Genomic DNA, 26,535 nt, shown 5'->3' with positions numbered 1-26,535 from the left:
TGTCTATACATCTCTTTCTCTTTTGTAGACAGGTTCATTTGTCCCATCTTTTAGAATCCATGTGGAAGTGATCATATGCTATTTGTCTTCTCTTTCTGACTTACTTCACTTAGTATGATAATCTCTAGGGACATTCAGGTTGCCGTGAATGGCATTATTGTATTCTTTTTTATGGCTGAGTAATATTCCATTGCATATATGTACCACATCTTCTTCATCTATTCATCTGTCAATGGACATTTAGGTTCATGTTGCATATATTTTAACACAAAAATTACCCAAAAATGGAGTTCCCATGGTGGCATAGAGGTAACAGGCCTGACTAGTATCCATGAAGACGTGGGTTCAATCCCCAGCCTCCCTCAGTGGGTTTAGTATCCAGTGTTGCTGTGGCTGTGGTGTAGCTTGCAGACGCAGCTTGGATCCCATGTGGCTGTGGCTCTGGCGTAGTCTGGCAGTGACAGCTCCGATTTGACCCCCAGCCTGGGAACCTCCATTTGCTGTGGGTTTAGCCCTAAAAAGAGAAAAGACAAAAAAAAAAAAGAAAAAGAAAAAGAACTTTCTAAAGGGGAGCCCTTTCCCTAGCATGGGGGCGTGGGGGTGTAGGGGCGTCGGGGCTACGGTGGCCATGCCCTTCGTGCCCCTGGAAGTGGTGCCACAGACGCCTCATGTCAGGGGACGTGGGGGGACCCAGGCTGCCTAGATCTGTCTGAAGAGTCAGGACACAAGAAACCTAATCAAAGGGCAGCTAATTTCAGGGACAGACCCAAGAACTGTGGGAGTAGCTGTTGACATGTCCTGAAGGTCCTCAGAGTGGAATAGCTGACGGCTGGATGCTGGATGGTGGGCTGGGGGCTTTCGGAGGGCAGAGTTTTATTGGGGAGGAAGGGCCTCCGTGCCCTGTCCTGGGACACTTTAGGACTTTAGCCTAATTGGCTGTTGTTTTGAGCTCAGTTTTGTCCCCCCAAACTCATGTCTTGAAGCGCAGCCCCAAGCACCTCAGAATGCAACTGTATTTGGAGACAGCATCTTTATTTTTTAATTTAATTTTTCCATTCTTCAATGTTTTATTGACGTGTCGTTGATTTACAATGTTGTGTTAACTTCTGCTGCACAACAAATTGACTCTGTTATAGATAGACACATATCCATTCTTTTTGTTTGTTTTTTAGAGCCTGCAGCATATGGAAGTTCCCAGGCTAGGGGTTGAATTGGAGCTATAGCTGTTGGTCTACACCACAGCCACAGCAACTTGGGATCCAAGCCATGTCTGTGACCTACACCACAGCTCATGGCAACACCGGATCCTTAACCCAGGGATCAAACGGCATCTTCATGAATAATAGTTGGATTCTTAACCCGCTGAGCCGCAACAGGAACACCCACTCATCCATTCTTTTTCAGATTCTTTTCCCATATAGATTATGACAGAATATTGGGTAGAGCAGAGTTCTCATTGTAGCTCAGCACGATAAGGACTCAGCGTTATCTCTGTGAGGATGTGGGTTTGATCCTTGGCCTTGCTCCATGGGTTAAGGATCTGGCGTTGCTGCAAGCTGCGTCAGAGTTGGCAGAAGTGGCTTGGATCTGGCGTTGCCGTGGCTGTGGTGGAGGCAGGCAGCTGCAGCTCCAATTGGACCCCTAGCCCGGGAACTTCCATAGCCAGAAGTGTGGTCCTAAAAAGGAAAAAAAAAAAAAAGCATATTGGGGAGAGTTCCCCGTGCTATACAGCAGGTCCCAAAGAGGGGCTTACATTAAAGTGAGGCCCTCAGGGTGGGCCCTGATCTGGGATGGCTCGTGTCCTACAGGAGGAGGTGAGCACAGGAGAGAAAGCGACCCTCTGCAAGCCAAGGAGAGAGGCCTCCGGAGAAACTAACCCCGAGGACACCTTGACCTCAGACTTCCGGCCTCCAGGAATGTGAGTTTCAGCCCGCGGTGTGTAGTGTTTGTGCCGGCTGCCCTAGCAAATGAACAGACCCATACAGCCGGGGGCGGGGGGGGGGGTGTGTGGAAAGAGGACAACCTATCCGAATCCCTAGAAAAACCTGCCGCGGCCCTTAGCAGCGTCCTGCCTCGCGTGAGGAAGTGGTGTTGGAGCGACAGGGACGGGGCAGGGCTAGGAGCCCTCTGCCTGGCAGGGGGGCGTGGGGGCGTGGGGGTGTCGGGGCTCTGAGGAGGCCATCCTGCCCGCAGCTCCTCTGGCGCCGCTGCGGGACAAGTGGAAGGGGCCACGCGCAGTCCCTTGCGGGTCTGATTCTGGAGGCAGAGTCCCTGCTCCTCTCTTGGGGGGAACCTGGGATAGGACACAAAGATTGGCAGATATTCCACCTCCCCCCCTCTGCGTCCTGAAGCCGCCGCCCCCCTTGCCTGCGTTGGTCAGAAGCTTCATCTCCTGCAGTTGCAGGAAAAACGAGGCTGCAATTTGCCCAAGATGGAAAAATCAGGCGCATATTTGCAGACCAATTTTTCCCCTGACAGGGACTAGATGAGTGATAACAGGCTGGGAGCGGGAGACCCATGTGGACTGGAGACGGGGCAGCGTGTGCTGGGCTGCGAGGGGCTGCCTGGACCAGACTCAGCTCCCAGCTGTCCCTCGTCTCTTTGTCCCCGAGGTCAGCTGTTGTCCGTGGCGCTCGTCCGACTGCGCCCAGGGCACCGCTCAGCTCTGCTGGCCCCCTGCCAAGTGGATGCCTTCTGCTCCACAATTTTCCAAGCGGGTCACCCAAAATACCCTGCGTTTCCTACCCTCTCCCTCTGTCTTTTTAGGAAAGGCTCTGATCCTCGAATGTTCCCATTCGGGAACTTTCTAGACCTTTCACCTCTGGCTACTCCTTTTACAATTCTGGGGTAACAGAACTATTTAGGGGTCTGCACATAACTCAGACTTATGATGACATTAACCTAGGTTGGACTTGGCGTGACCTGTGTCAGCAGGTCCCCTGTCTACCTTTGGGCCTCTTGCCCTGGGTTCCAGGGATTCCCTCAGGGGTGGAAGGGCACGTGCTGGGGTCACTCATTTTGACCTTGTGCCTGGAGGCCTTCTACATCTCTGTCATCTACTTCTTTCCGCTCTGTACCACTCCCCTGACCTCCATCCCCCACCTTGGGGCTTGGAGGCGTATCCAGGCCAGCACCTCTGACCAGGGACAGTGACCTTGTCCGCAGAGCACAGGAAGAAAGTTCAATGGAAAAGACGGGAAAACCCCTAACCTTGTTTTGGCCAGTAGTAAATTCTGCTCCAGTGCTTTCCGCTAAGAGTATGAGTTTGGTGGGAGTCCCCCCCCATCTCATTTCCCGGGTCACCCTTGCATAGCGATAGGTCTGCAGAAATGAGGAAAGAGCAAACGTTGAAAAAAATAAATCAAGTTCTCGGAGAGCCACGCACCGAGGGGTCAAGTGGGAACCACTGCACTTTCCTCTTTACCCAGGTCAGTGATTAAAGTTGGGACAGATTTAGAAGGTGGATTTTATTTATTTTGCCTAATTTATACCGTTGTAGGCTAGACGTTTTTGTTTTGGTCTGGTACAATTTTTATAACCGAGCACAGGGCGGCTGCTAGCCTTAAAGTAGCCACAGTTGCCAGAAATACTCTTTTCTTGGCTGCAGGTGCTGCATGTTCTTCACTAGGGCAATACGTGGACACTTGACTTGCCAGTAAAGAGCCTGTTACATGGGCTGTTTGCAGAGAACTGAAGCAAAGCTAGCTGGATCCATTAGTACCTTTGCAACCTGCCACCGGGATCTCCTAGCCAGTGCATGTTAGGTCAAGACAAGGGACTCTGGTTTTACCAAAGAGGATTGGCAAGGCCTCACGCTCTAAAGTATGGCAGGAGTATTGCCAGAAGGCGCACTCCTATACCCGAAACAAATTGAAGTTGTTAGCATGATATCATGTTCTATTTGGGAGAGGTTTGCAGGGCGCTAGTTGTGATCCACAGAGAGGGGTTAGTTCAGCCCCCCTATCACCCGAGGGCCTAGGAGTTTCACTCCCTGTTACCTGGAGCCAGGTATTTGTCAAACCACCTATCAGCCCCTAGTCTTCTTAGCTACTGTAAGAGGCCACCCATGCAAGTCCGGACATGGTTCTTTCCCCAGATGAGTTACAGTCCAGCTGGGGCGATCAGACTCCTCCTCAAGAAACAATGAGAAAATGGCCAATATTTATTTATTTAATTTTAGGGCCACACCTGCAGCATATGGAGGTTCCCAGGCTAGGGGTCCAATTGGAGCTACCGCTGCCAGCCTACACCACAGCCACAGCAACGCCAGATCCTTAACCCACTGAGCGAGGCCAGGGATCAAACCCACAACCTCCTGGTTCCTGGTCAGATTTGTTTCTGCTACGCTACAACAGATATTCCCCTGGTTGGATTCTTAACCCCTGGAGCCACAATAGGAACTCTGAAAACAGCCAATATTTGAAATCATGATGGATTTACTCAGCGTATTCCTTCCTTCAGCCAAACTGAGGCAAGTAAGGCATGGCCTCTGCCTTGTGGAGATAAGTGTTTGGGGACAAACAGACACATAAACAAGGAACTCATCCCATTCAGTAGGGGCTGTCATGGATGTTAGGCACTCCTCCGCCTGGCTCCAGAGTCACAGCTACCTGTGGGAGTCCCAGTATGCTAGTTTCTGTCATTTGAGGGTGACTTACTTTTTCAGTCTCCTCGAGGACACTGCAGATGAAAAAACAACATCGTCTGCCCAAATCTACAGTTACTGGCAGAAAAAGGACCACAAATACAAACTTAATGGTGTCCAAACGTGACCCTTGACAGCATTCATCGTTTCAAACCTTTTTCTTTTAAGCAGTGGTGTGGTGCATTTGCAAGGGGTGGGGGGTCAAAGAGATGTCTTCAGCCTTCCTAGTGGGACAAGGCAACCCCCAGTGACACGCTTTGGGGTGTTCGATTGACATAAACAAACTGGCTGCTGCTCAGAAGAGTCTCAGCTAAGCCTGACGCAGAAATCTCTCCAACGGGAGACCCTGGAGGCAGGCACAGGGAGGGGCGCCCGTTCCTACAGGAACGCAGTTTGGAGCTTTTTATGTCTCTCTCTTTTTTATAGAGCCTCTAAATGCTAGCTGATGAGTATCTCCAAAGGGTAATTTAGAAATTACAGTTTTACGAAGGGCCAAAACAATGCCGGCCAAGTATGCAGGGCTGAACCCGGGGAATATTTAGAACATCCAGAGGAATGGATAGACTCCATGTCCCAAGGCAAGGCTCCAAAAATACCCTTTCTCACAAGTGGCTTTTTTTTTTTTTTTTGTGATGTTTAGACAAGGGAAAAATCACATGGTGACCATCTAGGTAAGGAATCTAGAAGGCGAAGTTGCCGATTAGATGCCAATGCAGGGCACGAGACGGTCCTTGTCTTACCATATAGGAACCTGCCCAACACTGGGTCTACACAGTGACCCCCACACCATGCATGTCCCCCTTGCTCCTTGGCGCCACAGCGGTCTCGATGGAGGATGTCTCACTCCATGTCTCACCTTCACATTCTCCTGCAAAGGTGCCCGTGCTGGGCTGGAAGAGTCTTCCTGGGAAGGTCCCGGGGAGCTCAGGGCTGGGGACCTAGCCTCCCGCAGCTGGGTCTCATCATCGGGGTCTCCCCGGGGGGCCACTTCCGCAGCCTCTTTGTGGGTTTGCCTCCCCTGGTGGCACCCCCTGCTCTGGGCTCCTCTCCCACCAGGCTGGCCCGGCTAGTTGGAGGAAAGCCAAGGGCAGCAGGGAGACAGTGCGTTTCTCAGTAAGACTGGATGTTTAAGAAATATGCCCTGAAAGCAAAGCTCCTCACTCGGGAGACACTCAACCGGGGCCAGGGTAGGCTAGGAGAAGCCGGGCGAAGAGTCCCTGAGGCTGATGGGATTCAGATCCGAGTGCCGTTCTCAGGGTTTTATCTTGTACTTTTATCTGGCCAGTGGGATCTGAAGTCCCTTTTGCAGGACTGGAGGGCAGAGGGCGGGGCCAGCCCTGCTCTGAGACACTGTCAATCAAACGGATGGGAGAAAGCATCACTCATCACTCTAGCCCAGCTCACAAGTCCAAATTTCTAGCATACCTGAGCTTGTTCTGCTGCCAAATGGTGGCCCGAGACAACTCGTGCTGAACTGGTTGCCCACCACCTTGAGGGGCTGCAGGCTTCATCCCTGACTCAGGGGATGCCCCACCCATCGCCCTTCTCTCAGTCCGAGCAGCCCACCCCCTCACTGCGCCCACTCTCACATCTTTCTTGCGTTAAGGGGAATGCTGGGCTTTTGTCTCCCCATAACCAGGGGCTTAACATCTAAGGTCAAGTAGAGATCCTTCCCTCCAGGGACAAGGACATTCTAGGATGTGACTGGAAGTCACTGGGCATCCCCAGGGTCAGCACTGAGCATTGAGAGGCTTTGTTTACTTATTTGTTTTCTTTTTAGGGCCACACCCATAGCATATAGAAGCTCCCAGGCTAGGGGTTTGAATGGGAGCTGCAGCTACTGGCTTACACCCCAGCCACAGCAATACTGGATCTGAACCACGTCTACAGCCTATACCACAGCTCACGGCAATGCCAGATCCTTAACCCACTGAGCGAGGCCAGGGATCGAACCTGCATCCTCATGGATACTGGTCAAATTGGTTTCGGCTGCTCCACAACGGGAATTCCACATCACAGGAGGTGAACTCTAGTTCCCTGTGCTCTACAGTAGGACCTTGTAATTTGTCCATCCTGTATGTATTAGTTTGCCTCTGCTAGTCTCAAACTCCCAGTCCTTCCCTCCTCCCCTCCCCCTTGGCAGCCAGAAGTCTGTTCTCTGTGAGCCTGTTTCTGGTTTGTTGATAAGTTCATTTGTGTCATATTTTAGATTCCAATGTAAGTGATATCATATGGTATTTGTCTTTCTCTGACTGAGTTCACTTAGCATGAGAATCTCTAGGTCCATCCATATAGATGCAAATGGCATTCTTTCGTTCTTTTTAACGGCTGAGTAGTATTCCATTATGTATTTGTACTACGTCTTCTTTATCCAGTTCTCTACTGATGGACATTTAGGGTGTTTCCATGTCTTGGCTATTGTGACTAGTGCTGCAATGAACATAGAGGTGCATGTATCTTTTTGAATTAGAGTTTTGTCCACATATATGCCTAGGAGTGGGATTGCTGGATCATATGGCAACTCTTAAGGGTAAACTCTTGATGGGAGAAAGGAATTGTACCCTGTGTGGGTCTACTTGTGGGTTCCACCACCCAACGGGTCCACCGCTCATGGCTTCCCCCACTTATGGTCCCCTCCTTGGCCTCCTTGGCTGCTGAGCTTCCTCCTTCCTCAATTCTGCAAAGCTCTCCCGCAGCCCATCTCCACCAAGTTCCCCTGTTGTTTGATGGGAGAAAGAAGGTTGCTGCTTCCCTCGGGAACTCGTGGAGGTGAGAGCTAGAACGTCCCTCCACCCTGGACATTTGGGAACGTCGTCCCTTCATTCTTCCAGGCTCGGCTGGCTCTGGTTCCCCATCTTTCTACACCTCCCTCCCCCTACACCCCCCCGACCTCGCGAGAGGAGGATGATTACTCACAAAGACCAGCCAGGCACGGAAATAGCCAACCTATTTGTGGCTTAAATGCAAGCAGTTTTATTTTTACAGAGAGTTGCTGTATTTTCTCTAAGTATAAATCATTAGCTACCGCAAGTGAAACTCCGGCTCCATCTGCGAGAGTTCCTGCTTTTGTTAGTGGTGCCAATTAGTCACAAAACAATCAGTGCCTTCTGCTGCCCACTCCCTCCGGGGGAAGAGAGTGCCATCTCTGCCAGGCTCCCCGCCCCGCCCCACCCCAGCGGCCACCCCCCACCCCGTAACTGCTTCCCCTACCTGGACCCCATCTGGCCACTCCAGGTACCCCTTCCTGCTGCCTGCTCCTCGTGCACCTTGTGATGGTTGCCAGTTTCCAGAGGGGTGCCTTGTGGCCCTCTGCAGGATGCACAGGCGCCCCTGTGCTGTTAGGAGCCGGGAGAGGCAACTCCGAGAGGCCCCGTGTTCTGTTGACTTAAATCATGACGTCGGAGCCTTCCTTTCTGTTGGCCCCACTGCTCAGGGTTTCACAGCCCCCGCGGGGACCGGGGGAAGTGCTCACAGGATCTGGGCCGTCCCTGGGCTCCTGGGAAGCAGCCGACGTGGAGCCCGGGAGCAGAGTGCCCCGCTGTCCTTCCGTGCTCTTTCCCTTCTGGTCCCTTCCTTCTCACCCGTGACCTTGGCGCCTCCTGGGCCAGCCTGTCTTTCTCCCCTCATTGCGCTTGCTTCCCAGTGTCTGATCCTCCGAGGGCGCCTTCCCCTCTTCCTGGCCATTCGCCTTAGACGGTGGTCCCGCTTTTCCCGGCCGCTTCTGATTTTCCTCTGGGAAATGTCCAGTTCTTCAGGAGGCTGACCCTTCCTCCCTTGGAACATCCAGAACAGGTAATGAGAACACACACACTGGCCTCCCAGGACTGAGCTCCCCCAACGTTTTGACTCGATGCACCTGCCTAACCATAGATGCCGCAAGCTCCCCTGGGTTTCCCTGTGGCTTGAAGGTCTATAGGGGCCGAGCCCTGGCCACCCTCTCCTCTTCCCACAGGAGGACACAGCCACAGGTCAGGTTTCACACAAGAGCCGCCTGGGTCACTGTCCGTCTTGTGCGTATGAAAGCGGTCCGAGGAAGGCTGCGTGTGTGGGTCGCGGAGCCTGCTTTCCCTCAGCATCTGAAGCTGCCTTCTTGCCCTCTTCTGAGTTAATCAACCCCAGGAGTCCACTGTTACTTTGACCCCATAACCGTGAAGGAAGGCTTCTGAAATAGAAGCAATAAATGCTGCTGTGAATGGGGGTCGGCGGGGAGGGTCTCACCGCAGGGCTTGGCTACAGAGACCATCCAGAACCTCTGGCTTGGCCTTGGCACCTTCACACCGGGTCTGCTGAAAAAGCGAATGGGGTCAGGGTGGGGGGAAGCAGCTTGACTGCATGGGTGAGAATGCACATCTAGCAGGGACAGTCTTTGAACCAGGCTGAAGATCACGCTGGGCCCCGAGGCTCCTCCACGCCTCGACCCCAGCCCCTGGGCTCCCTCTCCCTCCACTGCCTCACTCATACACACCCACGTGGGTGTGAGACGCCCTGAAAATGCACTGCAGGAAGGGAACGGGTATTTAATTGTTTAACAACCTGGCCCTCGCTGTGCAGGTGCAGACACATATCTCATTCAACCACCGTGAGTTTCCGTGGCCACGATTAGCTCCATTTTACAGGTGACAAAACTGAGTCTTCCAGAGCTTGGCGGAAATCACTGGGCTAGCTCCAGGCTGAGTCAGGAATGGGAGCTGGGTCCCTCTCGTGCTGCTACACACACACTTTTGCCCTTCCACGCGGCCCCACTCTGGGCCGTCTTTCTCCTCAGCCCTGACTGGCCCTCGTGGTTCGAGGGGGTCAGGCACCTCGTGTGATCATTAGTTCCCACTCGGGATCGGCATGAAGATTTTCACTGGCGTGTGTCACCGAATGATGCCATTTGAAGCACAGCTTCTGCTGATAAGCGTGGGACCATCTGCTTGGCACATCTCAAATATTTTCAGCAGTGGGAGAGCAGCTCCGATTTCTCCCGAGAAGGGAGGCTGCAGTCATCCTCGGAGGAGATGCTGGGACCGGAGACCCTGCAGGCTGGCGGGGCAGTGGTGCCCTAGGATGCGTAGGGCCAGCCTCCCGCCCACCACCCCTGCCTCTCCCTGAGCGAATGGACCTCGTGAGCCTGCACCCCGGTTTTGCCTTGTTCAGCGGCCCTTGACAACCAGAGTAAGCGTCCCCTCTTCAAAAAGCTATTGCCAGGCACCTCTTTCTGTGCTGGTTGTTTGCCTCTTGTGTTAGATGTTCGGTGTGTGTCGGCAAAGACCACTATTTTCCTGCCTTCGTTTTGGAAAATCTGCCTCTTTGCTACACTAGCGGTCCCTCGGACGGCGTTTTACAACTTCGGGGTTGAAACTTTCTGTGTTAACTTTTTCTTTTGGATGCGTAATGGGGGGGCAAGGACCTTAGACGCAATCTATGGATGCGGTGGTAGGTTTGAAGGTACTTGAGGTTGTTTGATGGGTTGTTGTACCTGCCAGAGCCATTGGGGTTGGAAGGGCACCGTATGGGATTCCTCCAGGGAAATGCTTGATGGTGGGAGGCGAGCTGGACTGATTTTCCCCTGCCTCTCCTCAGCGGGCACCGGCTTTTGTGTTGGCTTTTGCTGCTTATAACGGCAGGTGTGTAGCCTGTGCGGTGGCACAGTTCTGCTGAAAGGGCTCCCCTGCTCTTTGATGTGAGTGTCTTGGCCATGTTTCCCAGGCGGGCTGGGAGGGGGAAGCTGGGGAGAGAACGTGCAGGAGCTGGTCTGATGGCTCCGTAGGCAGCACTGAAAGGCTGGTGGCAAGTCTGCTCCAGGTGCCGCAGCCTTGGCACCATGACATCTGGGGCCAGAAATTCTTGGTTGTAGGCAGCTCTTATGTGCAGTGTAGGGTGTTTACAGAATCCCTGGCCCCAGCCCACGAGACGCCGGTAGCCTCCTCCTCTCAGTGTGACAATCGAAATGTCAACTATCCCCTAGGAGACAGAGTCACCCCCCGCCCCCACGTCCTTATGAGAAGAGGGCTCTAAGTTGACCCTGCTGTGCACTTGGAAAGGGAGCAAGAAGTTTCTGCTTCTCCATGCAGGTGGCTTCCGTGTTGGAGGCTGGGAACTGGTGTTTAACCACAGGCCAGATGTTCCTCCTGGCACATTCCTCCCGGATCCCGTACCTGCCATGGAAAGTCCATCTCCCAAATGGGTTTCTGTTTGTCCAGGTTTCTGCACACACACAGAGGGAATGGTTTGCCCTTGTCTCTGGAGCTGCACACCTGGAAGGTCCAGCCTGGAGTCAGGCTTCTCCTTTTGGTTGCCTAGAAACAAGACAAGGTTTCAGATGGCCCACCTCGGACCTTGATTTTGTTGGCTTCTCTCTCTTTTCCTGTCATTTCCTTTCTTCCTCCCTCCTTCCCTCCCTCTGGCCCTTGCCCACCCCTCCCTCCCTTCTGCCCTCCTTTCCTTCCTTCTTTTCTTTTAAGAATGATGTCATAGACTGGAATCCAGGACCCCGGGAGGACAGTAAGCATCTGAATGGGAAGGTGAAAAGGGATGCTTGCCTCTGAGATCTTTAGAGAAAATTGCAGCAAGCATGTTAAGTAGAGCATTTAAACTCTGCCTTATGCGTCCTTCCAGCGGAGCCCCCACTCCCGATCGCTACCCTCTTTGCTCCTTCCTGCTTTCCCAGCAGCGTCCCTGTCCAGCTGTTCTGCCCAACTTACATGGAGCCATAAATGTAGGTAGCAATTTCAAGAAGACGGGCCAACCCACATCCTGCAACATCTGTGGAAACCACCATGTCTGTTTTCCTTGCTTGTCCATTTCTGGTCCCAGTGTGGCATTTCCATGAGACTCGCATGGGCAAGGTGTTTTTTAGTCTCTAGCTTTCCTTACGCCCCAGGCTTCCAGAAACACAGTAAATGATGTGCCAACTGTGTGAAGGGCCTGCGGTTCAGAGGGGCTGAGCTGCATGGCTTAGGACTCACATCCAGTGGTCTGTTGAGGGAGAGTGTGGCTCCGAGACAGAGCGAACTAGGCGCAGGCAGAAGAGACCATGGCCCCAGCAATGTCACTTGAACAACGACAAACCTCTTATTCAGACGTCTCTTTTGTACTCAGATGCCTTACTGCTTACAATTCTTTCGCCGTTTGCGGGAGGGGGTGAGTGTGAAGCATGGCTTGCGTGAGGTGGTGGAGCCTGAGCCGGTGGAGGACGCCTCCCTGGGGTGAGGGAGGTGGTGGTGACCTGGCCGGGCAAGGGCGGCATCTGCCTGGCAGGGGAGGGGACCTGGGGTCAAGTTCAGAGCTTCTGCTGGGTGAGGAGTACGTCCCAGGGCAGGACATAGTGGCAGTGGTGGCCTGACTTGAGGTGCAAGAGCCCAGCGAGGGGGGGAGGGCATCTGCGCAGGGCTGGGGGAGGGGCAGGTGGACGCAGGAGAGGAGGGATCGAATACGTGAACCCACTGAGGAGGACGGAGCCAGGAGCCAGGAGCCAGGTTTCTCACCATCAGAGACAGGAATGACAAACACGGAGAGGAAGAAAACTCAGCGGAACTGTGTTGGATCAGATATTGGGGTGAAATCATTGGCATTCAATGCGTGTGTGCGTTTGTGTGGGGAAAGACGTAGAAATATAGATGCCAGGGTGTGCATGTACGACTGCACATGTGTCTTCACATGCACGTGCCCCTTAGCTCTGTGCCCTGGGAGGGCCTGAGAGCAGTGACACCGTAAGAGCAGTGGGTCCACCCAGCGTCCAGATCTTGGCTTCTACGTTCCCTTCTCTACTGAAAGGAGCCAGGGCTTCTTGGAGAAATGGGTGACTCTAGGCGCTGGTGAAGGGAACCTACAAGATGAGCAGAGCCTGGTCAAACATTCAGTTTTTTTTGGCCTGGAAGACGAAAAATACCAGAGGGAGCATGGAACAGCGGGAAAGGTCTGATTTCTGTTTTGGATCTGCTGAAGTTGGAGAGCGGCCACAGGAGGCCCAGTCCGAGACATCCAGGGCTCTGAGTTAGAGGGTCTGATGTCCCGGAGAGCTGAGTTAGAACAGGAATTTGGATTTCATTGGTCTGCGGAAAGAGTTGAAAGGAGGGGATTGGGTGAAGGCCACCCAGGGAAGTTTGCAGAGGAAGGAGGAAAGAGGGTTGGGAATGGAGCCTCGTGGCCCAAAAGGCAGCGTAAGGAGAGATGCAGGAAAGGAGAATGAGAAGAAACCACCAGAAGGCAGGCACGTCGGAAGGAAGGAAGCTTGTCTAGGCAATGCTGTCATCTCCAAGACCACGGTGAGGCGTGAAGTAGAAATCCCGTGACACGTTTTGTGTTGTGTGGGTGGGGCCCTGAGAACGAGATCACGTCTGACCCCCTTTTGCGGGACTTGTCAACGTGAAGCTACAGGGCGGACCCTCTCACTTTTACTGTTTTTTATTTATTTTATTTTTGATTTTTTGTCTTTTTGCTTTTTTTTCTAGGGCCACTTCCCTCGGCATATGGAGGTTCCCAGGCTAGGGGTCGAATCGGAGCTGTAGCCACTGGTCTACGCCAGAGCCACAGCAACGCGGGATCCAAGCTGCGTCTGTGACTTACACCACAGCTCACGGCAACGCTGGATCCTTAACCCACTGAGCAAGGCCAGGGATCGAACCTGCAACCTCATGGTTCCTAGTCGGATTTGTTAACCACTGTGCCATGACGGGAACTCCCACTTTTACTGTTTTTTAAATAGAAGGGTTCGTTGGTGGTGGCAATGACTATGGTTACTCCATTTTGCAGAAGAAAGTGAGATGAGAAGGAACGGAAAACAGCTCGTCCTTGTTTCTCTTAATTGTTGTTCTGTGTTTGGCATTGGGCAGATGGTGCTTTAATAAATAAAAATCCCTCCTCTAACAAATAATAACATTCTTTAATAAATAAAGAGTCCATCCTTGAGGCTTTTAATAAAAATGTTTACTAATAATCAAATTGATTGTGGTAGTCACTTCTGGTGATGTTAAGGCCGTTGTTACACGTCCCCAAAATTCTACTAGCTGTGTGGACTTCACACACAGAGAAGAGAGAAATAATGCCTATTTGGACCTGGGCTACCTTGGCTCTTGTTCTGGCTTGGCTGCTAGCTAAATAGGTAATCTTAAACTAGTTATGAGCTAGTTTTCTCACCTGGAAAATAAAGAGTAGGAGTCCCTGTTATGGCTCAGCTGGTTATGAACTCAACATAGCATCCATGAAGATTTGGGTTCAATCCCTGGCCTCGCCCGGTGGGTTAAGGATCCAGCATTGCTGTGAGCTGTGTGTAGGTTACAGATGCAGCCCAATCCTGCATTGCTATGGCTGTGGTGTAGACTGGCGGCTGCAGCTCTGCTTTGACCCTTAGCCTGGGAACGTCCGGATGCAGCTGTGACCCTAAAAAGAAAAAAAGAAAAAAAAAAAAAGAGTAGATTGCAGTATCTACATGATTTCTTCAACTCCAAGGTCAATGATCAACAGAGTACAGGCAGCCTGGTAACAGTGAAGAAGAGGTTTTTAGAAAATTCCAAGCCTCTTACATCTTCTATCAAATACCCCAGTTTCTGAGGGAAAGAATTTTTAACATATGTAACAAAGTAGTATATTTACAAAGAATTCTTGCAACTCGGTAAAATAATTGGATAAAGAACATGAAAAAATAATCTGTCAAAGAAGAAATTCAAATGACCAGTAACATAAAAAAAAACTCAAACTCACGAGAGATCAAATACATGCAAGGAAAACAAAGCACTTTTTTTTTAACGGCACACCCGAGGCATATGGCAGTTCCCAAGGCCAGGGACTGAATCTGAGCTGCTGCCTCTGCAGTGACCTGAACTGCTGTAGTTGGCTTCTTAACCCTCTGTGCCACAGCAGGAACTCTAACAAAGTAACTTTTTATTTTTTTCTTATTATTTTTATTTTATTTTATTTTACTGCTTTTTAGGGCTGCACCTGTAGCATATGGATGTTCCCAGGCTAGGGGTCAAATCGGAGCTACAGCTGCCAGCCTGCACCACAGCCACAGCAATACAGGATCTGAACTGAGGCTGCAACCTACACCCCAGCTCATGGCAATGCCAGGTCCTTAACGGACTGAGTGAGGCCAGGGATTGAACCCACATCCTCGTGGATCCTAGTCAGGTTCGTTAACTGCTGAGCCACGACAGGAACTCCCAAAGTACCTTTTTAATCACCTATCACAGATGGTAATTTAAAAAAATGGAGAAATTGTGAGGACAAAATGTATATATGCTGTGAAAAAGAAGCGTTGATATGCTGTTGATGTCAGTATAATTGGTATAGTTTTTGGAAGACAACTTGTTAAAATGTTTTAAAATCTTGAAAAACACTTATACCCTTTGATCCAGCAATTCCACTTTTAGAAATATGTCCTAGGGAGATGATGAAAAATGTGCACAAAATTTGCATCCAAGAAATTTCATTACAGCATGTTGTTATTTTGAAAAATAATGGTGGAAAATCAGAAGCAATGGGTAAGTCCAAAGTTAGAAGATTATTAAAAATAAATGATGGTACCGCCAAAGAGTGACGATCAAAGTCATGGCTTTTAAAGATATGCCGACAGAGAAAATGTTTACAATGTGATATAGAGTGAAGAAAAAAAGCAAGCGGAGTTCCTGTCGTGGCGCAGTGGTTAACGAATCCGACTAGGAACCATGAGGTTGCAGGTTCGATCCCCGGCCTTGCTCAGTGGGTTAAGGATCCTGCGTTGCTGTGGCTGTGGCGTAGGCCGACGGCTACAGCTCCGATTCGACCCCTAGCCTGGGAACCTCCATATGCCACGGGAGTGGCCCAGGAAATGGCAAAAAGACAGAAAGAAAGAAAGGAAGGAAGGAAGGAAGGAAGAAAGAAAGAAAAAAGCAAGCAACCAACACATTATAAAATGCAATCTCAATTTTAAAAGAGTGTGAATAAGATGCAGAAAAAAGGCAACAAGAAAATATTTCAAAATGTTAAATGAGGTTAATTTTTTTTCTTTTTATGGTCGTACCTGCAGCATATAGAAGTTTCTAGGCTAAGGGTCGAAGTGGAGCTGCAGCTGCTGCCGGCCTGCACTGCAGCCACAGCAACATGGGATCTGAGCCACGTCTGCAACCTATGCTGCCGCTTGTGGCAACACCGATCCTTAGCCCACTGAGCAAGGCCAGGGATTGAACCGGTATCCTCTAGACACTATATCAGGTTCTTAACCCACTAAACCACAATGGGAACTCCAAACGAGGTTAAGTTTGAACAGTGGTTTTACGTGATTTTTTTTTCCTACTGAATTTTCCAAATTTTTCTTCAATGAACACAAATATTTTATAATTACAAAAAAGGCAATAAAATTTTTTTAAAACTCCCATCTTGTGTTAAGATTAAACAGACTATAAAATGAACCTGCAGGCATGACCCTTGGGTACTGTGGGGCTGTTTAAAAGTAACTGAGGCTGCTTTCTTCGCGGTGGAACTTGAACGCAAGGCCACACAGTGACGTGAGTCCTGCGCTGGCAAAGTCATCATTAGAAAGTAAGTTAATTTCCTAGTGTTTGGGGGAGAAAAACAAAAACAGAAACAAAACCCAACCCTATAACACTAGGGAATGTGAGGCCTTTAATTCCCTAAGTAGGAAGAATTAGAGGCAGACCCGATCCTAGATTGGAACACGTGTTAACGGAGACGCTGTAGAAGGTAAGGTCTTAAAAACAGGCTTAGGCCCCAGGGCAGAGGGGGAAGAGCTCAGCCTCAGCATCTGGAGCTCACAGCTGCAGGGCTTCCTCCCGTTAGTCAGCTCGCAGTCTCTCCACCTTCCGTTTTGCAGGGGCGGTCAGAGCAGTCAGTGGTTTCTAGACTTTTTTTTTTTTTTTTTGCTTTCTAGGGCTGCACCTGCAGCATATAGAAGTGCCCAGGCTAGGAGCTGAATTGAAGCTACAGCTGCTGGCCTCCGCCACAGCCACGGCAGCGTCAGATCCGAGCCGCATCTGTGACTTCATTTTAATGGGAATTTTTTTCTTTCTAGCCACATCATGATCAAAGTCTGCCCAAGGATGGGCTTCAGGAGTTATACTGACGATGAGAGAACTTTGTACTAACTGCGATGGCCTGGGTTCCGGGTGGTGGTTTTCTTTCCCGGGCGACCAGGGTGCATCTTCCGGACCATTGTAATAGGCTCGATGTCCTGAAATAACTCAGTAAGCGTTTATGCAACGGCCAAGTGCTGGAGATTCAGACGTGAATAACAAAGCTTGCCTTGGAGGAGTTTGCAGTTTAATGGAGGAGATAAAATTTTAATTCTGGGGAGATTCCATTGTGGCTCAGTGGGTTACACACCCGACTAGTATCCATAAGGACGCGGGTTTGATCCCTGGCCTGGCTCAGTGGGTTGAGGATCTGGTGTGGCTGTGGCTGTGGTGTAGGCCAGCAGCTGCAATTCCAATTTGACCCCTAGCCTGGGACCTTCCATATGCCACACGTGTGGCCCTAAAAAAACAAAATTAAATTAAAACTCTGTAAGGAGGACTGTCCTGGCTATAGAGGTCATTAATGAGTGACACCAAGAATGGTGGAGGGAGTATGAGAAAGGGAAGGGAGGAGGGTAAGAGTCTGGGCAGGAGAGGCTGCTGCAGGGACACGGAGAACAGCCAAAGGAAGACCGATCCCAGGAGTCAGGCCAGAGACATGGGAATAGAAGAGGAGCCTGTGATCTTAGGTGACTTCTGAATTTGAACTTTATAATCAGGAAAAGGCACAGTGATGAATAATGTTCTAAAGTTCTCATTGGTGTGTCTATTATTCTTTGTTTTATAAAGTTTTTTTTTTTTTTTTTTTTTTTTTTTTTGCTTTTAGGGCCGCAGCCAGGGCATATGGAGGTTCCCAGGCTAGGGATCGAACGTGAGCTACAGCCACCTGCCTACCCCACAGCCACAGAAACGCCAGATCCAAGCCTCGTCTGCGACCTACACCGCAGCTCACCCCCACACTGGATCCCTAACCCACTGAGCGAAGCCAGGGATCGAACCTGTGTCCTCATGGATACTAGTTGGGTTCGTTAACCGCTGAGCCACGATGGGAACTCCATGTTTGATGAAGTTCTGCTTGTTAAAAGATGTAGGCCCCCGGGAGCAGAGGACACCCCGGTCGGCACAGCTGGAACCCACTCGCACGGCTTCTCATGCCTCATTCTCCGTGCACGAGGAACCTGGCTCCTTTCTCTCCCAGCCGCTGTGCCCCCTGCCCCCGGTGTCAGGCTTTAGGAGTTTATGTTCACAGCCTCTTCAGATGGAAAGCTCAGTCCACTGACTCCTCCGTCTCTCTTCCCTCTCATGGTCCCAGGGGGGCTGACCCGTCTTCTCTGAAATGTCTCTGGAATTCATTCTGTCCTTGAGCCGTTTTCATAGTTATTATTTCTCACTGGGATTATTTTAACAATCCCCTGCTGGCTTCTTGGCTCCATCTCTTGTCCACTTTCATCCAGCCTGTAGACTATGACCAGGGTAACCTTTCTAAAACCTTTCTAAAATAGCCTGCAGACTAAACCTAGGAGTTCCCTGGTGGCCGAGCAGTTAAGCACTCGGTGTTGTCACTGCTATGGCTCCAGTTTGATCCCTGGCCTGGGAACTTCCACATGCTGTGGATGCAGCCATAAACAAACATAGAGATACACACATAAATAAAAAGCACGGTTCAGGTCACATCCCAGCCCTGCACTGAAACTTTAATGGCTCTGTAGTGCAGGGGAAGTGGTTTCCAAACCATGGCGTGGGGCCCATAAGAATGAGAATGCCCTGGAATATGAAAATTCAGAGTCCAGGCCCCCACCTCAAGCTTCTTGCAATAGTGGGTCTCTGGAATTTCCTTTTTTATTTTTTTTCCTTTTCTTTTTAGGGCTATACCCGTGCCATATGGAAGTTTCCAGGCTAGGGGTCGAATTGGAGCTGGAGCTGCCAGCCTGTGTCACAGCCACAGCAACGCCAGATCTGAGCTGAGTCTTCGACCTATACCACAGCTCACTGCAATGCTGGATCCTTAACCCACTGAGGGGGGCCAGGGATCAAACCCGCATCCTCATGGATACTAGTCAGGTTCGTAACCCACTGAACCACAATGGGAACCCTCCTGCAGCTCATTTCTGTATGAAGTCGTACCTCCACACAGGGCACACTAGACACCTCAAACTCCAACATTCTGTGCCTTCTGACCTCTGTGCCTCTCTGTCCACCTGTCCTGGTTTCTTTCTCCTTTTTTCTTTTTTGCTTTTTAGAGCCGCACCTGAGGCATATGGAGGTTCCCAGGCTAGGGGTCAAATCAGAGCTCTAGCCACTGGCCTACACCACAGCCACAGCCACACAGCATCCTAGCCGTGTCTGTGACCTACACCACGGCTCACGGCAACGCCGGATCCTTAACCCACTGAGTGAGGCCAGGGATTGAACCCGCATCCTCATGGATACTGGTCAGGTTAGTTTCCACTGTGCCACAATGGGAATTCCTGTCCTCTTTTCTTGAGATGTCTTTCTCTCCTTTCTTCAGCTATAAACTTGTACTGACCCTTCAAGGCCCAGCCCCGTGAAGCTTCCCCCCGAAACCCAGAGCCATGGTTTCCTGGGGTGTGCCTGCCTTTTTAATGCCATAAGCGATGGGCATTTCAATTCCCGTACTGAATTAGATTTCAGTTCCGTCTGCCTCCCCTGGAAAGAAGTGCTGAGGGCAGCGTCTTCTTCAGTTCTGCATCCTTAACTTAGTACAATGACGGAAAACTATGTTTTTGAAAGATGATCCGTGTTCAGAAAGTGCATGGGGTTACTTGGGTCTGACTATAACAGGAAAAAACAGGAGTTCTCATGTGGCTCAGCAGGTTAAGAACCCAGCACCGTGTCCTTAACGGAGTGTTGAGTGTTGAGGAGCCGGCATGGCTGCAAGATGAGGCGTAGAACACAGAGGTGGCTCAGATCTGGCGTTGCTGTGGCTGTGGCATAGGCTGGCAGCTCGAGCTCCAATTCGACCCCAGCCTGGGAATATCCATATGCCATAGGTGTGACCTTCAAAAGAAAAAGAAAAAGGTCTTTCTTTTTTTTTCTTTTGTCTTTTGTCTTTTGCTGCTGTTGTTGTTGCTCTTTCTTGGGCCGCTCCCGGGGCATATGGAGGTTCCCAGGCCAGGGGTTGAATCGGAGCTGCAGCCACCGGCCTACGCCAGAGCCACAGCAACGCGGGATCCGAGCTGCGTCTGCGGCCTACACCACAGCTCACGGCAACGCCGGATCATTAACCCACTGAGCAAGGGCAGGGACCGAACCCGCAACCTCATGGTTCCTAGTCGGATTCGTTAACCACTGCGCCACGACGGGAACTCCAGAAAAAGGTCTTTCAAAGGTTTGAAACACCTTTCCTAACTGGGAACTTCCCTTCTAACTCATTTTTATAGGAGTCCCCTGGGGCTCTCTTGCATACAATGAGCTGAAAGATGCTGTGGTCCATGAGAAATCCCTCCCGGGTTGCAGTGGCTCCTATATATTTGTTTCCTTAACAGGAAGAGGGTAGGGGCTGTGCATAGGTTTATTTTGCAATTCCTAATGTGGGAGGGAAAGTTTCTGGTAATCTTTGCTTTCAGTTTCAAATATTTAGCTGCTTATTGGTTTCGAGTGAGTGCTTTGCTTAATGTCCATCAGCCACTTGGGCTGGCCTGTGGGGCGCGGGGATGTGAATGCATCTTATTTGAGTGCTCCATCTGCTCCCAGGGTTGGTTTGCACAGGGTACCTAATCTGAGTAGGTTTTGTCACAGGTACTGGGACCACATAAAATACCTGCCTTTGAACTGTTCACACTTTCAAAAATATTGGTGCTCTATTGAACATATTTTTTCTAGCTACTCTCAACCCATCACTTACGGCATTAAAAAGTGATGACAACACGGGAGTTCCTGTTGTGGCTCAGTGGGTTAAGAACCTGACATTGTGTCCATGAGGATGCAGGGTCCCTCCCTGGCCTTGCTCAGTGGGCTAAGGATCCAGCATTGCCACAGCTATAGTGTGGGTCACAGATGAGGCTCAGATCTGGTGTTGCTGTGGCTGTGGTGTAGGCCGTGGCAGCTACAGCTCCGATTCCTCAGCAACTTCCATATGCTGCAGGTGCGGATGTGAAAAGGAAAAAAAAAAGTAGCAACAATGGGAAGGTGCCTTGTGATGCAGAGGGTTAAGGATCTGGCATTGCCACAGCTGGGGTGCAGGTTGCAAGTGGGGCGCAGTTTTTGATCTCTGGCCCCCGGGACCTGCCACATGCCACGGGTGCAGCCAAAAAAGAAAAAGAAAAAGAAAGCATTAACAACAGCATTTTGCCCAAACTTATATTTTGTCATTACATTTTAATGTGATTAACTTGGTCCCTCAGGCCAGGAGATGAAGGCACAGAAGATGAGGTGTTTTGAAAATTCAGAAAGCTCCGGCCGGGCCGGAGATGGACACCAGGAACTCTGCCCCTCTCCCTTTGCCAGATCCCCTTTGCCACTAAACCACAAGCAAATAACCATATAGAACCAAAGGCTGTTGGGTGGATCAAAACAGGCCGTTAAAGCAGATCGCTTATCTCTCCTGGTGAAATGTCTAATTTTATCTTCACGGGACGGAGAAATGTACAATCTAGCAAATATTTTTTGTATAACATGGTGGCAATCCAAAGCTGAAACCGCTCTCTGACAGCCATTCATCCTTGATTTCCTTTTTTTAACTTATTTACAGAAAAGGACCCGAAGAACCCAGGCTGAAGCCTCCTCATGGACGAGGCAAACGGGACGTCATTTGTCACTGAGGGGTCCTCGAACGCCTCCACCAGCAGGAATGCCTCTGCTGGGGACCCGCGTCGGGAAATTCCCATGGTGCACTGGGTGATCCTGAGCATCTCCCCATTGGGCTTTGTGGAGAATGGGATTCTGCTCTGGTTCCTCTGCTTCCGGATGCGAAGAAACCCCTTCACCGTCTACATCACCCACCTGTCCATCGCCGACATCTCGCTGCTCTTCTGCATCTTTATTCTGTCTGTGGACTACGCTCTAGATTACGAGCTCTCGTCTGGCTATTACTACACAATTGTCACGCTGTCGGTGACGTTTCTCTTTGGCTACAACACGGGCCTCTATCTGCTGACGGCCATCAGCGTGGAGCGGTGCCTGTCCGTCCTGTACCCAATCTGGTACCGCTGCCATCGGCCCAAGCATCAGTCGGCACTGGTCTGCGCCCTCCTGTGGGCGCTTTCCTGCTTGGTGACCACCATGGAATATGTGATGTGCATCGACAGGGAGGGGCAGGCCCACTCCCGCAGTGACTGCCGGGCGGTCATCATCTTCATAGGCGTCCTGAGCTTCGCGGTCTTCACGCCGCTCATGGTGGTGTCCAGCAGCATCCTGGTGGTGAAGATCCGGAAGACGGCGTGGGCGTCCCCCTCCTCGAAGCTCTACCTGGTCATCACGGTCAGCATCATCGTGTTCTTCATCTTCGCCGTGCCCATGAGGCTCCTCTACCTGCTCTACTACGAGTACTGGTCGACGTTCCGGAACTTGCACCACGTGTCTCTTCTCTTCTCCACCATCAACAGCAGCGCCAACCCTTTCATCTACTTCTTCGTGGGCAGCAGCAGGAAGAAGCGGTTCAAGGAGTCCTTAAAAGTCGTTCTGACCCGGGCTTTCAAGGATGAGATGCAACCCAGGCGCCCTGGAGACGCCACCGCCACCCCTGCAACCGAGACCGTCGTCTGATGGGTGGAGGGAAAGCGTGGACAACCATGGGGGGCACGGACGCCTGCAGGTGACGCCTGGGCTGCAACTGATTATCTCCCAGATACGCTAAGGCGGACCCCTACCCCCTGTGCATGAGATGAGAACTAACGCTGAGATTGTGCCTGTGTGCTGAACCTTCTGGAAATGCCTACACACATGTCGGACCTCTATCCTTTCTGTATTTTCCCCCAACGCCTTCTGTCGGAGTTCCCACTGTGGCACGGTGGGTTATAGATCCAGCTGCAGTGGCTTGGGTGGCCGAGGAGGTACAGGTTTGATCCCCAGCCTGGCGCAGTCGGTTAGAGGATCCGGTGTTGTCGCAGCCATGGCGTAGGTTTCAGCTGCGGCTTGGATTTGCACCCTGGCCCAGGAACTTCCATAGGCTGTGGGTGTGGCTGAAAAAGAGGGGAAAAAACAAAACAAAACAAACAACCAAAACTCTTTCTGTCCCTCCTGAGCACTTCTGGCAACATTTCCCCACGAACTCTCCAAGTGACCTCAGCAGGAAAGTTACAGACATGTACAGGGAAACGAACAAGTATTTGATGGACCTTAGAAGGCAGAGCCATGGAGCAGGAAGACCACGGGTTGGGGGGTCAGGTTGGCTCTGTCCTTTGCTGCTTGTGTGACCTCAGGTTTAACCCCGGAAGCCTCATTTCCTCACGGATAAAACAGTAACGTAATAGTCCCTCCCCCCAGCCTTGTGGTGGCAGTGAAACGGGAAGACGAGACCTGAGAAGCATCTGGCACAGGTCACTGTCGAGAAACATCTGTCCCTCTGACTCCTTTCAGTAGAGGAGGAAATGCATATTTCTTTTTTGTAAAGCACACACACAAACACACACACACACACACACTCACACACACAGCTCTGCCGTGTTCAAATATTGTTACATGTTTTTAAGTGTTGGATGTAATTTATGAAGGTCAGCTTTCTGTTTGCTGCATGAGGACTTTTCCTGAGACAGCATCTCTATAGAAAATACCTGCAGATGTCACAGGTTACCTGGCAGATGGCATCTGCAGCTGCCAGTGCTAGAGCATCATGTCGGGTTGTGAGGGCACACGTTTTGCCACCAGTCGAGGAGTTTCTCGTGGCTTCCCTTCCCTCTCTGTGGAATGCTTGATGTAAAGAAAGTTTGTTTGGAAATCCTTTGCTTGATATGAATGTTCACGAATGAAACTTAACTCATGAGTTCATGAGGGTGATTGCGATTTTTGACACACACCCCCACTCCTGCCACCCCAATCCCCCTGCCTTGGCCCCTTGATGGGTTATGCATTTATAGCAGCAGAGCTCTCACCTGCAGCCACGGGAGGGCTTGTCGGCATTTCCTTGGGTCATTCCCGGGGAGGAGGCTGGGTGGCAGGGGCTGCTAAGAGTGTGCCCGCCTCTAGGAGGGAACCCAGACGGTTCTCCCAAGACTGGTCTCTGCAGGATTTCCTCAAGCGTCCAGGCACTCTGCTGCCCGCCTGCCAGGGCTTGTGTGTCTGTACCTTCGGATGGCATGAACCGGGTTTTAGCTGGGGAGCCATCCTGGCCTGCAGACTGCGTTGCTGTCTTTGGCTTCCTGCTGCCCCTTCTAGGTGTTCCACAAAAGTGGTGATGCTTCATGCTGGTCGGTAGGGAGGAACATGTTCACACCCATAAACGAGCCCATTAGTATTTCTTTTTCTTTTTCTATTTTTTTTTTTTTTTTTTTGCTTTTTAGGGCCACACTCACAGCACATAGAAGTTCCCAGGCTAGGGGTCCAATCAGAGCTGTAGCTGCCGGCCTCCACCACAGCCGCAGCAACACCAGATTCAAGCCATGTCTGCGACCTACACCATAGCTCACGGCAACACCGAATCCTTAACCCACTGAGCGAGGCCGGGGATCGAACCCGAAACCTCATGGTAACAAGTCCGATTCATTTCCGTTGAGCCACGATGGGAACTCCCCCCATTAGTGTTTCTATGACGCTTGGTCTCTGAAGGGTCAGAGAAGCAGTGATGAAGTGGCTGTCTGTTGCCTCCTGTCTCTGCTCCATCCTCTTCCTTTTGCAGGAAACAGTTACCTGTCACCGTGGGCGCAGCCTCACTGGGGGAGATGTGCCAGGCTCTCCCACACAGCCGAGCTCGGAGGCAGGAGGCTTTTCAGCGGGTGATGACATCTGATTTAGAGACAAAGCAGCTTGCTTTTAGGAGCCCAGATGGGGGCGGAGCGGTGACATTTAGAATGATCTCGGTTTTGACTGAAAACAGAGTATCTTCACTGGCAAAGAACAGAATAAGGAGTTTGGAGTGGTTTTCCCCTGTTTACAGTTTGCCCCGATGCTGTGCAGGCCTCCAGGTTCGTGAGAGGTATCACTTGCATCTCATCTCAACGAGATCTTGGTCTCAAAGAGCAACTTTGAGACTCTTAGGGAGTTCCCATGATGGCTCAGTGAGTTAAGAACCTGATACAGTATCCATGGGGACGCAGGTTAAATCCCTGGGTTCAGTCAGTGGGTTAAGGATCCTACACTGCCATGAGCTGTGGCATAGTTGGCATTCTCGGCTCGGATCCTTAGTTGCTGTGGCCGTGGTGTAGGCTGGCAGCCACAGCTCTGATTAGACCCCTAGCCTGGGAACCTCCATATGCCGCGGGTGGGCCCTAAAAAAAAAAAAGAAAAAAAAAAGAAAAGAAATGAAAAAAACAAACAAGGAATTTTCACCCAAAGAAAATAAGATGAATGAATGGGAAGCCCTGCCCCCATTTATTGCCTTTCTGTAGAGAAAGTGGGAATTTTGAATGTGATAATGATGATGAAAATTCTTCTCACTTTTTTGAAGAGTCATCCTTGCAAAGACGTAGAAGCCAGAGCCTGACAGCATTGCAAGGACAAGTCCTCTCTCTTCACCCAAACCTGCTCCCCAAACTGAGCTATCAGGTTAAAACTAAAATGAGAAGTGTTATGGAGTTCCTGTCGTGGCTCAGTGGTTAATAAACCCAACTAGTACCCATGAGGTTGCGGGTTTGATCCCTAGCCTCGCTCAGTGGGTTAAGGATCCAGCAGTGCTATGAGCTGTGGTGAAGGTCGCAGACGTGGCTCGGATCTGGTGTTGCTGTGGCTCTGGTGTAGGCCAGCAGGTGTAGCTCTGATTTGACCCCAAGCCTGGGAACCTCCGTATGCCTCAGGTGCAGCCCTAAAAAGACAAAAGACAAAAAACAAAAACAAAAAACAAAAAAAACAAAAAGCCAAGAAGAGTTACTTAATACACAAATACAGAGAGAAGACTATATCCGCTTGCTGGCCGTTTAGACAGTCCTGAGTCATCTCGGCTTAGAATTCTGAGGCTTGGGGACAGCCTCTTAGAATAATCCCTGGCCTTGACGTGTCGTGTTCATGCTGAGTATTCACAGACAGCCTTCTCTGCCAGATTCCGTGATGGGAACAAAGCTGTGATGAGCAAGCGGGAGCCCCTGTTTCTAGAAGAGGAGAGGAAACCGCACAAAGGCAGCTACAGCTGTAAACTGCGCTGAAATTGGCGCTGGGAGAACTTATCAACAGAGAGGCAGGGCGGTCAGAGGAGGTGAAACCCTGTCTTTGGGAGTAAAGACGGAATGTTCCATGGAGTTTCCCTTTGGTGGCTTGAGGGCAGGTGGGATTTCAAAAGGCTAAAGAGGGCGGCCCGAGTCAAGGCAGGGACCCGGCAGGCAGCTCCCGGCGGCTGGGAGGAGCGAGGCCGGTGGCGCTGTCTGCAGACTGGCTGGAGGAGTGGTCCTTGGAGACCCTTGCAGTCCTGCCCCCAACCCCGCCCTGTCCCCCGTCACTGGTATCCTGGCACTGCATCCTTCAAGTTCCGTGGACCCTGGCTCCCAGGCCTGCTGTCCCCTTCCACGCTCATCATCGCACCTGGCCATGGGTGGCTCTCGCTTCTCAAAATTTCCCACACGTCCCCACCGTGTCAGCTCCAGTAACCCTCAGCCTCTCTCCTTTCCGGGCTACACTGGGAGTCGCGCTGCCCCTCAAGCCAATCTGCTTCCAAAAACAAAGGTCCCACGGTTCCAACGGCTCATCAGGATCCCTCGCTTTCTTGATCACCTGTCCCCGGACTCCGAGCCACCGAGACCTCTGCCCCAGAGGTCAGTCCCCTCTGCTGCTTCTCCAGCCCCACCTGTCAGCCCTCTG

General features: G+C 51.1%; 1 protein-coding gene across 3 annotated transcripts; it reads left to right on the top strand.

Annotated features, from left to right (window-relative positions):
* Nucleotides 1-1,592: 1,592 nt before the first annotated feature.
* On the top strand, nt 1,593-25,063 carry MAS1 (MAS1 proto-oncogene, G protein-coupled receptor). 3 transcript variants are annotated; one of them, XM_085022291.1, is made up of 2 exons: nt 1,593-1,918; nt 21,347-23,577. In XM_085022291.1, the coding sequence occupies exon 2, from the start codon at nt 21,382-21,384 to the stop codon at nt 22,357-22,359; it is 978 nt and encodes a 325-aa protein (XP_084878417.1). In that variant the 5' UTR covers nt 1,593-1,918; nt 21,347-21,381; the 3' UTR covers nt 22,360-23,577. The 3 variants fall into 3 exon arrangements, with proteins under 3 accessions (XP_084878417.1, XP_020941941.1, XP_003121162.1); XM_021086282.2 differs by lacking the exon at nt 1,593-1,918 and adding an exon at nt 8,116-8,437; XM_003121114.5 differs by lacking the exon at nt 1,593-1,918 and adding an exon at nt 9,604-9,802 and having other exon boundaries at nt 21,347-25,063.
* Nucleotides 25,064-26,535: the final 1,472 nt, after the last annotated feature.

The sequence above is a fragment of the Sus scrofa genome, chromosome 1 (assembly GCF_054392235.1).
Source record: "Sus scrofa isolate SSC_HxYL_T2T_F1_AM1 chromosome 1, Sscrofa_HxYL_maternal_Yorkshire_Landrace_v2.0, whole genome shotgun sequence".
In the NCBI taxonomy this organism is placed as follows: Eukaryota; Metazoa; Chordata; class Mammalia; order Artiodactyla; family Suidae; genus Sus; species Sus scrofa.
The sequence above is the reverse complement of the archived record's forward strand: the minus strand, read 5'-3'. Positions and strand labels throughout refer to the sequence as shown.

Coding starts and splice junctions, on each gene's coding strand:
- MAS1 (XM_003121114.5), top strand. CDS start 21,382: ATGGACGAGGCAAACGGGACGTCATTTGTCACTGAGGGGTCCTCGAAC.